The 12,344-nt window shown below is 40.6% G+C and overlaps 1 protein-coding gene across 2 annotated transcripts in view; it reads right to left on the bottom strand.

The window, feature by feature from the left end:
- The window catches only part of hlf.L (hepatic leukemia factor L homeolog), a 33,820-nt gene extending 22,540 nt beyond the window's left edge, over positions 1-11,280 (bottom strand). Inside the window, exons 1-2 of one of the 2 annotated variants that reach the window (XM_018235126.2) lie at positions 10,946-11,280; positions 6,004-6,333 (exon numbers count right to left, since the gene is read on the bottom strand). In XM_018235126.2, coding sequence (XP_018090615.1) covers positions 6,004-6,333; positions 10,946-11,060 — 445 coding nt within the window. In that variant the 5' untranslated portion in view covers positions 11,061-11,280. The remainder of the gene's footprint in view (positions 1-6,003; positions 6,334-10,945) is intronic. The other variant, XM_018235125.2, reaches the window with a different exon arrangement.
- Positions 11,281-12,344: the final 1,064 nt, after the last annotated feature.

Genomic DNA, 12,344 nt, shown 5'->3' with positions numbered 1-12,344 from the left:
TGTAATCTGAGCCCAGAGCTATGTGTGAGCAGGGAAACACAGGCCAGATGTGATGTCAAACCAAGTGAATATGGCAGCTGCTATCCTAAACAAACAGAGAGGTTCTAGAGCTGTTTACTCAGGTATGGTAAAGCATTCTACAGAATAAATAGTGTTATAGCTTGCAGTATTGTGGCTAATCTACTGACAAACTGCTTCAGTACCTTTCCTTCTCCTTTAAATTAAAGTATCTGTTCCGCTCGTTGTTGCTTTCAAACATAGCTGTGGTCTGTACTAATGCTCCACAAGGAATTCTACAGCATTACAACAGGACACCAGTAAATTGAAAATGTGACTCAGGAGAGTACATTCCATACACAGTTGCGCTGTTACAGCTACTCTACTAATATGACTTATAGGAAGTCAGTGAAAGTTACAGCAGGATCTGCATCTCATTCCATAATTGGCACAAGTAATTCAATGTGACCCGAGAGCTCGGATGACCCGCCGGCCACAGAATGCATCAGTCTAATACTAGGAATCTGCCAAAGGCAAACCCTGATGCGCAACATGAGCTTAACAAGTAATAGGATTGACAGGGCACTGGTCTAAAAATATTCTGCTCACACAGTACAGCAAATTATTAGTTCTCTCTGCCCATGTGCATGTGAGTAAATTGGCAAGATAATTTATTATTTATTATAGTCACGCCTCATTCCATCTAAAAACTGAACCTTTAATGCAGCGAAGTGTTAATAAAGCTTTAGATGGTTTTTGTCATATTTTAACTAGATGGATAGGCCGTACCTGCAGGCAAGAAGCAGTTCAATACTGATAATGACCTAGCATTAGCTGTCAGCCTGGGCAAACGGTTACAGATGATTTGGGCAGGAATTTTCCAAATCCATGGAAAAAACAGTGATCAGTTCACTGGTTTGTTACGTTATCCTTCAGAATTAATAAGTGCAGTCATATCATACGAGGGGGACAGCTACTGACATTTGAACTGGTATGCTCATCTTGATGGCATCTCTTGTGTACACATTTACTAAATGATAGGGCTGATTGACAATGCCCAACGAAATGGGCGAAATGCAATTGGCCACTCTCTAGAGACCACTCTAGATTCTAGGGAGGCAAGAAGGAAGCCTCCTACCCTCCCACCCTCTACCTGCCCCTACCTTATGTGTCACTTTGAGGCACAAGGTAGGAGCAGCAGAATGTGCAGCCCACATGGGGGCAGTGTTCTTACCGCTTGCCCAAAGGTAGGAGATGAAGACAGGGCTGAGTTTTGTGCCCTGCAGCAACGCCAGAGGCAACAGTGCTGTGTAACTAAAGGGCATGCTTTTGCACCCCTTACTGTTTTTGCACTTGCAGGGGTTTGTAAACAGTGGCGTAACTACAGGGGGAGCAGGGGGTGCAACTGAGCCAGGGCCCACACCCCCTGGCTCAGTTGCTGGTCTAGGGAAGTTAAAAATGAAAGCAAACATTAACTGAGTTGTTATAGGTGACTGGGCCACAGCAAATGGTGATCAGGATAGCAGTTATCCTTGTTGATCCTGACCATGTATCCCTCCGTACATAGAAGGATTAATAATAGAAAAAAATATATATATGAAGCCACAAGAAACAGAATTAATTTGTTAAGGCTACTGCAGGAACTGGCTCTTTTAATAAGCAAAATAAATTTCTTGCTGCAGCAATTGACTGTGAAATATTACCTGGTAGCAACAAAAGAGCTTCAGCCGCTTGGCTGGATAATTTGCTTTGTGAGCAATGGGTCTGCATGAAGCAAAGACTGCAAGTATTGTGGGCCTTGTGATTGGGGTCATGACTGTAGTGACGCACCAGCCTTCATCCCCTAAGGACTAGACTGTTCCCATATCTCCTTCTATGAAAAGAAATACCTCTGTGTTGATCAGTCATGCAACCTACTTGTTTGACTTCAAGCTAAATAAAATTGCATGAGATTCTGTGGACAGTGTGACTGCATGTGATTTTACAGCAAATTGATTGGATCTGATTTAGAAATTGGTGTGATGTCACAGTCGTAGATGTGTATTTGCTCTGACTGGCCAGAATGGAACAAAGTTGCGGTACGTCCCAGATCCATGTGACTCATGGATAGTGTAATGTGCAACCAACTAGAGTCACAGACTAATCAGATGTAGAACCTAAAGGGGAAATGAGCACCCCTATCACCTATTTTTTAAACTACTAGTTCCCCAGCACAGCTCCTGGCTTCTTCCAAACCTCATTAAGGGTGAAGACACACAGAGCTACAATTAGCTGCTACAAGTCACGGCTACAAAACAGACAATAGTGATAAGAGGCAATTCTCAGTATTGTCTATGGCAGGGTATTCTTTAGCCACAAAAAGTAGCTGCTACTAGTAGCTCTGTGTTTCTTCACACTAAAATATGAAGCATTCCCTGTTTTAGGGTAAGGCCACACGAGGAGATTTGGGGAGATTTTGTCACCTGGCGACTAATCTCCTCGTCTTTTGCGCAACTATCTCCCCGAACTGCCTCTGCATTTTTCCCCATAGGCTAGAATGAAAAGTCGCCTGCGCTAATGCACACGCGGCGATGCGTTTTCTATAGTCGCCCAAAGTTGCCTAAGGCAACTTCTTATGCACAATGTGCTTTTGTACCTTGATTCAATTCCAGTGCCTTGTGGCCACCAGTGCTCTCTAGCTTATCATCTGAATGATATATTCATATGAAACACTTGCATATACATTACTATTGGTTATGGTTCTTATGTTCTTACCTCTACTGTAGATTGGTGAAGATTCCAAACAGAGAGTGAGGGTTAAGGTGTTTTGCTCATAATTTTTGCAACAAAAATAAGACTGTGTCATCGTTGCTGATGAATTACCATTGGGATCAGGGCCACATTTACAAAGGGGGCACCCTTAGGCCAGCTGTCATTCATCGCTACAGTTCCCTCCCTTTTATTCACGCAAATTTTCATCATCGGTAGCGGAGAAATGGGGATTGGCACACAGGAAATTTAAAAAAAAGATTGTATTTCCTGCACATCCCCAGTGTTTCTGAACCAATGTGGATGTGGTTGGGCAGCATGTGGCCCCCTAACATCCTGCCGCCCTAGGCCTGGGCCTTTCCACAAATCTGGGCCTGATTGGGATGGTACATATCTGGCATAGATTATTTGTCCTTGCTTTCTGCACCAAACAACCTATGCCCTTGTACAACACAGCCTAAGGGAAACAGCAGCCCCCATGCAAATTAACAAACACATACAAACAACGATGAAATGTCGAGTAGAACCAAATCCTCATACTCTAATGTCTGTTACAGAGCAAAATAAACATAGTACATTTCCCCTTTGATGGTAGCGCTGGAAAGCACAGAACTGATCAGGTGGAATGTTATACGGACTGATGTGTAACCAGCGCTGGGAAAGGAGCGAAGCTTTGATAAAGGGAAATAAGCATGAAAAATGGGCTGTTGAAGTAGAAATATTTTTTTTTTCATCCCCTGACATGCCTCACATTTCTGCAGACTTAAAATTAGATTATTTTGTGCATGTAGCTGAATTCCTTTCATAGCTGTTGCATTAAGAATTTGCCAACATGCACAAGTATTAAAGCAAAAACTTCCATTTGCCTCTGGCGGCACCTCCCCATGAGGGTCCAAAAGAGCTGCTACGTGCCTAAAGCAGGCCTTAACAACTGTGCTTCCAAAGCAATTTATAGTTGCATTGCCAACCTGTGTTGGAACACATCTACTACCCCTAAATGCAAATATACCCCATAAAAACAGGGCCTAGAAAAGCCTCATGTGGCTCAGGTCCCACCACAGCTGAAGTACAGCTTCTTGGGTGAATCAGTATGTACTCAAAAAGTGCAAAGCCACCAAGATTGCCATCTTACCCTTTTAATACTGACCACATATGAGATCCCCATTGTACATTGGGGCATTTAGGTACATGGCAGTTAGGCCCAGTGCATTTTAGTAAATAAGCTGCATATAATGCGAATGACAAGCCGCACACACATCAGGCACTAGTCACTAGCACTGGAAGGAGCTAAATCTCTAAGCAGATAGGCAGCACATGGCAGCACCATGTGTCCATAATAATCCACACATAGTCACATGACAGGTAATGTGAGAAGCATTGTAAATGTGCGCTCACGTGTCTCAATTACGGGACTGGAAAGGTAAATAAGACAAAGGGTGTGTCATGTGTGAGTAGACACCTGCTTATTACTGCTGCTGGTTTCTATAACTGGCATCTCTGGAGGGTTTAATATTTAACTTATTTTCCTTATATAGGGGGAACTACACGAAGTGGCTTTAGACTGAAATTCCTATCAGGGGAAAAAAAAATTCCCCCACCGGAGGTGAAGGCTAACAGAGCTCTGAATAAACTTTTTTCACTGCCAGTAAATGTATTAAAAATCAATCAGCCCCAGCCACCTTCTGGGCAATCAAAAAAATCCCACAAAATTTGCCTTTTGAAGATATCTCTTTCACCCCAGTGTCACGTGTTGATTTTATATCTGCAGAAAACATAGGGAAATCCCTTATGGATTCTCTCCTATTAAATTGAATTCAAAATGGCTACATGTAGCAGCGACTAATCTCCTGTTGTCTCCTGTTGTAGGATAAGAATTTGCATTTTTATAACAAACAAACAAACAATAAAACATTTATGGTTCAGTGTTTAGTATAAAAGTTACAGTACAACATATACATTATGAGTTCCTGTATATAGTATACTCTTCAGATATGCAGCCATTTCATTAATTCTAGCTAGCTCCTCCTCGTGTGATGGGTTTATTTCTGATTCTATACCTGTTACCCATAGGCAGCCAGAGCAATAGGTGTATATGATTGTGTCCCTGCTAGTTTGACATCTATGAGGTTAGGGTTCCTCTGTGGCATCTATACATGGTCTCTTTTAATACACAAAAGAGACCATGTATAGATGCCACAGAGCTGGTAGCTGTAGCCCTGGAACTGGAGGCCTGCATGATGGACAATGCTATTTAACAAAGAAATATGTCGGGTGTATATTATGCATGAATGAGTGACATCACAAGTGTTTTACAATACTGTGTGACATAACTCAGCATTGTATGAAATAATATAACCCCCAATGTACACATATCTATTTCTTTGTGAAAAAGCTGTCCATACTACAACCCTCCAGCTGTTGCTGAGCTACTGCTCCAGTCATCCTCTGTAGGAGTCACACTTGTGATATCACTTAAGAATGAAAAGAAAACATGTACAGTAATCTAAATAAACCATTACAAGTCTGGGTTAACAGTAGTAATGCAACAATAAAACTTTATAAATGCTGCCTTCCAGTTATTACAGTACAACAATTGGTAATTGCTACTTTGTTGGACACGTGCACTTGTGCAAGAGCAGAAACCCAGATAGTGGAGTCCTGCATTGGGTCAGGTACCCACGGAAAGCCCTCAAAGTGGTCAAGTTTTGGGCAGAAAGACCCTAGTTCCCTGACCATGCAGGCTGATTGCAGGCTCACAATCTCCTCACCTTATGTAAATTAGGGTTAACAAAGGATTTGGGGTTCTGAAAATAGCGGATTCGGTGCAGTGGGTCTGGGTCAAGTTTTGAGTTAGAGGGTCTAGGTTGGGCACAGGTCTGCCCAACAGGACCTGCACAGGACGCTAGTGGAGTATACGGAAATTCAGCCCAATACTCCACTGGGAAATTCCACCCAGTACCAACTATCTGCCGCATACGAACAAATGTCCCAACCTAAATCCCGACTTAATTTGTAGCACAACTGCCACATACTAGTCATCATTATATTGAGATTTTTTCAAGAGCTGATCAATGTTTACATGTGTTCCTCTGGCAATACAACAGGAATGCACAATGCAGCCCTTGGTCAACAGCAGCAGTTGCACTGCAGAAGTAACAGAAGTGCAATTTCTGCAGGCCCTTGGAAGACTGACCTGTAATTTTCTATGTGCAAAGAAGACAGTTACCCATTAGCGAATACACTGCATATGACACTTACCGGGTCTGACTGGGCTGTGCATGCAGTTGTGAGGTACCAGGCCTGGCAGGACAGAAGTCGATGCCCTGTTGCTTAGATCAATAACAGATGGTGACGTGGCAGACGCTTGTGGGTGGCTTGGCTGGTGATGGCTCAGTTCATGTGAGGATTGGCTGGGAGGAATGCCATTTTCAGAGAGGAACTCTTCCAGGTCCATGTACTCTAGCTGGAAGGTATCTCCATCGTAGGGTAGCGTCTTGTCCCATAAGGTTGGCCCCAAAAAGGCGGATTGTGGGACTGTGGATGCCGTGTTGTCATCTTCTAATTTCTTCTCTTTTTCTTTACAGAAGGCTACAGAGACAAGAGCAAGATATAGATTAAGAAAACATAACGTAATGCTTATCTTTTAGCAAACAGTATCTCTGAAATTGTTTTAAATGTGAAACATTCTACTGATAACGTTTCATTTGCTTTAATTTAGAGATGCACCTAATCCACTATTTTGGATTCTTCCGAACCCCCGAATTCTTCGCGTAAGATTCGGCCAAATACCGAACTGAATTTACATATGCAAATTAGGGGTGGGAAGAGGAAAACATTTTTTATTTCCTTGTGTTTTGACCAAAAGTCACACGATTTTCCTCCCTGCCCCTAATTTGCATATGCAAATTAGGATTCGGGTCGATGGGAAGAAGGATTAATCCGAAACCTGCTGAAAATGGCAGAATCCTTGCTGAATTCCGAACCGAATCCTGGATTTGGTGCATCCTTATATTAATTTTTAAAGCATAGAATGCTGTGTGCAACCTCCCTTTCATTTTCTGACTAATTATTTATATACTGTAAGCAGAAGCTACCATGTTGCTTCCATTAACTATGGCATTCTCTGAAAACAACATAACCCCAGCATAATGTTTTTTGTTATATTAAAGCAAAGCACTATGGCAGCTCCATTCCAATCTATGAAAAATGCAGAGAAATGGATGGAGGATGTGTGAAAGGAACTGAAGCCTCTACCCGGGCAGTCTGCAGACTTTGCCTTAATAGGGAAATAAAACACAAACCTTGCATGTTGTTTAGAGAAAACAAATGTAATTCTAAGAAACTTTCCAATACACATATATTTTTAAAATGCAATGACTATTGGTGGCAGGAGCTATCTTTTCTTGTTATTCTCTGAACTGCTTATTATATGCAGCAATAACCAGCCCTCCTCTAGCCAAAATTCTGTTTTCCACAATGCTTTGCATATGGGATCCTCCTTTTTATTTAGCCTTTCAATCTCAGAACACGCAAAGGATTGTGGGAACGTGATGTCTCAGCCAGAGGGCAGTTGACTACTGCTGCTTTGTTTCATGGTGCACATAGTCAAGACCAGCAGTAAAAAGAAAACAGACAGACAGATACTGCTTTGAGTAACACTTTTTCAAAGAAAATTAAAATCAGGAAACTTCTTTTAAATGAATGCTTATTGCTAAAAGTTGCTTAAAATGACATTTGTTTTTATTATGCAAAATAACAGTTTTCTACCCCTTTAATAAAAACTCCCAGTATCCTCCAATAGGATGCCGGGTGCTACTGAGCAGAAGAGCTAGCGTTAAGTAACAGATCTCTGCAGTACTACATTAATATGGGCATGTTATCTCTAAAACAGGAACTGGAGGGGTTCTGCATTTGTTTTTTGGGGTCCAAATGCCATCTTAAAGTCTGGAAGCAACAGTTTTTCAGATGGGGTTTGTTACTTTCCTCTGGATCAACTAGCAACTAGTTTCACTTTGACATAAAAGGATGAACTTGACGGATAAGTCTTTTTTCAACCTACTGTTTTCCAGAGTTAAAAAAACTGAAGTTTCACAGCCAACATGCATTTCTAAGCAATTTCCAACACAGATTCATTACTCATGTGACTATTTAAACAGGCTAGCAGAAGCAAGCCGATGAAGGTCTGTGAAGGGAAGGAGGTGTTAAGAGAGTTGGCTTCTACAAGTCAGAATCAGCAGTGAATGCAGAGATTAGCACTAGTTTCTTAGATATATATATATATATATATATATATATATATATATATACACATACATACATACATATACTGTAATAACAAGTAGTCAGAAAAGCAATGAAAAGGCAACACTTTTATAGGATCCCTTATCCGGAAACCAGATATCCAGAAAGCTCCGAATTACGGAATGGCATAAACTCCATTTTATCCCAATAATCCAAATTTTTCTTTTTCTCTGTAATAATAAAACAGTAGCTTGTACTTGATCCCAACTAAGATATAATTAATCCTTATTGGAAGCAAAACCAAAATTGGGGTTATTTAGGGGCACATTTACTTAGCTTGCGTGAAGGAATAGAAGAAAAAATACTTTGAATTTCGAATTTTTTTTGCTACTTCGACCTTCGACTATTCGATAGTCCTTTGATCGTAGGAAATGCGGTAAATCCTTCGACTTTAATGTTCGAAGTCGAAGGATTTTACTTCGACGGTCGAATATCGAGGGTTAGTTAACCCTCGATATTCGACCCTAAGTAAATGAGCCCCTAAATGTTTAAATTAATTTCTAGTAGGCATGAAGACCCAAATTACGGAAAGATCAGTTATCCAGAAAACCCCAGGTCCCAAGCATTCTCGATAACATGTCCCATACCTGTGTATATAACATATAATAGGAAACAGTGCAGAGAAAAGCCATGAAAAGACAATGCTTTTAACAATCGCTTTATTTACAAATATACCATTATACATGTGTACTGTATGTTGGAAAGTTGCATATAATATCTATATATCTATCTATATATCTATCTATATATATAGCTATGTTTTTTTTTACTTGAAAAATTGTTTCTAACACTCATACCACATAATGATGACTTTCTTTTCTGTTTTGCTGGGTCCTAATAACTGCAACTAAAAGTCGAGCATCCCAAAATAAAATATAGATTTGATATTTTCTGCACTGATTGCTAATCAGTGTTTTTTATCCTCTCTTCTTTCCAGGAGGAAATTCTGAGGATTTCTGTAGCCTAGCATTTAGGTATACAGGAAAACCTCACTTTTACACTTTCTAATTTTACAGATCCCTGCTTTTACAATGTTTATTGTGGTCCGACCCATATATATTGAATATACTGTCACATTGTCCTGATTTTACATTTTCTCTAATTTTACACTATTTTTTCTTCAGTTCCCCTAAAAAACGTAACATGGGGGTTCGACAGTATATTATTGGCTTGTCTGCTGAACATTAGTATATATATATATATATATATATATATATATATGGTAGCATGAATTAGTTGAAAAACAAGTGTTTGCAACACATTATGATGGTTTGCACATTGTGCCCTCCACTCTCACTAAAGATCAGTAACAATGAAAGACACCCATTGGGTGAACTTCAGCAAGAATTGCCAGCAGTCACACTAGACAGTTGCCTTAGTGGATACCATATACCATGTATATCTATTTACAACATACTTATTTATGGAAGATGGTCTCTTTTTGAGGAACCTAAGCCTCCCTACACCTTCAGCCTATGTTCTCATTCTTCTAGAGCTAAATAATGGCAGGTTCCCAAAGTAATCACAAAGGAGTTCATTTACACTGTATGTTTATATGGAGAGAATTCAAGCTACAGCTTTATTTTATTCCGTGCATGGTCTAAAGGGCTACAACATGCTAGGCATGCTCCAAATTCAGGATTTTTATTTTAAACAATACTTGTTAAACGCTGCATCAACTAGTTTTAGCCAAATCTATTTCTGACCTGCCAAAAGACCATTGACGATCTAGGCACCTACACAGACTGAATAATAGCTGGCTACAAAAACTGGTTTTTCATTTTCATATTTAAGTGAGGACTACTTGGGTTGGCCAAGTTCTTTATGGAACATTCTAAAAACCCGGCATCTCAATGCCATAAACACTACAAGGAAGCTATCAGCGGCATCAGTAAACCATATTAATAAGTTTAAGAGTATTTTTGGCACCACACCTATACCTTGTAGGTCTTTCCATAACTCTGATAAAAAACATATTCGGCCGCAGTTCAGATGATGGAGCTAACATGCTTAGGAGGTTATTATAGGAACCATTCTGATCTTTTAATGACTTGCAGCCAATCAGCATTAGCTGGCTCTCGACCTGTGCACAGGGTACTACCATGCACCCCAAACAGGTGGTCATGAAGCAAGGCTCCCTCTAATCCTATTAAGCAATTTATCAACCTTAAATCACGCCTTTGTGCTCTATACACCGTACCAGTTACTGTATGTCTAATAATTCATACCCCTCCCAGACAAAATATTGGTTTCTGCTTAGTGAACAAAAGGGACTTTATTCCACATAAAATCAAGTTGAAAGTGCATGATAAAAACACACTATTTACAGTGGAGAAAGAACTTCTGATGCCAGCGAGTGTGTACCTGCCTCTCTACACATATATAGTTCACTCTCTCCCTCTACACAGCTGCATCCAGTTTAATTACAATTTTAATTGTTTGATTGCATGATATTAGCAGGGATAACATTCAAAGGGAATGAATCCATCATGTAACTCTGCAGAAGACATACTGTACGTACTGTAACCATACACACCATTACACTGAGGGAAGGGGAGATTACGAAAATAAATGAAGAAAAAAAATGTACAAATCTGACCCAACGTAATTATAAAGTACTAGTCTACACAATTATTACTAAATATAAGGACATGCAAATTTTGTGATTTTTTCGGATAGATGGAACCCTCTTTCTCTATTCGTGCATCAGCTCACAAGTACAGTAACAAATATACACCAATCTGAGTTCACCCTATATGCAAATATTCTGCATATAATGATTTCACTCGTGAGCAGTCCAGACTAATACAGATAAAACCCCCAATTTTTTAGTATTATAAAGTGTCTAGCCACACACACACAGCCAAGGAAAGCCTTAAGATATCAGTGGATACATTACCATCTTCGTGGTGCATGGGTAACTTCAGCGGATTCTCCAGAAGAGATTTCAGGACTCCGTAAGTCGGAGGTATAAAAGTTGGATTTAGAGGTAAAACCCTGGACATTTTCTCCATGGTGAATTTTTTGCAGCAGCTTCAAGTTGGCTCAACCAAAAAAAAAAAAAAAGAAAAAAACAGGAGAGAGGGAGATGTGCCGTTGACAAGTTATCAATGGGTTTACACTGTAGACTGGCAGTGCAGGGATCACTGTGATGTTGTTTGCAAGCACAACACAAACACTTCTGAGCTCTGCTGCTCCTGCTGGAACATCCACACCTCCATGTGCAGCAGCAGCTGATGTCACAGACACGCCTCCTTCCTAAAAAGGAACATGTGGGAGTGTTCCCAAGCTGATCCTCTTACTGAACACAAATAACTAGGTTGGAGTCGCTGGCCTTGCTGATTTTATCTTCCTATTTTGCAGACTGGATGCCGAGAGCAATTTCATAATGGGATGCGCGGAATTAACTGCTTGTGCCCCACACTGTCCTGAATTTCACAGGGCCACTGGATGCAAGATCGGGAGCATTTGCAAACAAGCAGTTCTTTGGTGTAAACTGGGCAATGTCTGCAAGGAGTTTGTATGTTCTCGGTGTGTGTGTGTGCATAGTGCTCTGTTTTGTCCCAGAGGAGGCAGACGTTGAGGCTGCAGGGGGCCCAGGAGGTATAGAGGCCCCACAATGTCCTAATTCATATACAATATCAATGAATATTGGTAAAACAGGTTAACTTCTAGACATTTTGCGGGCCTGAAAAATAATTTGCTTTGGGGGCAGTAATATCTAGTTAGACACTGGTGCTCAGATCTAGTTTGAAATCCTTGTCAGCCAAAGTAAAGGTGGCTATTTGCTGACAGGGATCATGCACCGTGTCCCATCAGATGAGGACGCCATCAACACCGCAATCTGCTCCTTGTTCAATGGGATTTTCAAACCTGTTGATTGATATGTGCCCAATTTTCAGCAAGATATTAGCTGGGCAAGCCCTTTGGGGCCACATACATGGGCCAATAAACTGAGACGGTCTGCGGGGACAGAGTGGGCAGCTTTTATTGGCCACCAACTAAAGCTTAACTCTAGAAGTAGGCTAGAAATGTTGTACATTATGTTTTGGGTTTCTTAACAAGCCCAAGGCAACTACAGCCCTTTAGCAGTAAAGATCTGTGCCCCCAAGGATGCCCCAGTAGTTTCCCATCTTCTTTTCTGCTGATTCACTGCACATGCTCTTTCAGTTACTGAGCTTAGACTGACTCAAAATATACAGTACACATAGAATATAAATGTCACAATATAAGGCTGATTAGTAATACAGATAATTACTACATGGCAGCTCAGAAACCAGTGCAACTAGCATCAGAAT

The sequence above is a fragment of the Xenopus laevis genome, chromosome 9_10L (assembly GCF_017654675.1).
Source record: "Xenopus laevis strain J_2021 chromosome 9_10L, Xenopus_laevis_v10.1, whole genome shotgun sequence".
Lineage (NCBI taxonomy): Eukaryota > Metazoa > Chordata > Amphibia > Anura > Pipidae > Xenopus > Xenopus laevis.
This window is presented reverse-complemented; position numbering and strand designations above follow the sequence as displayed.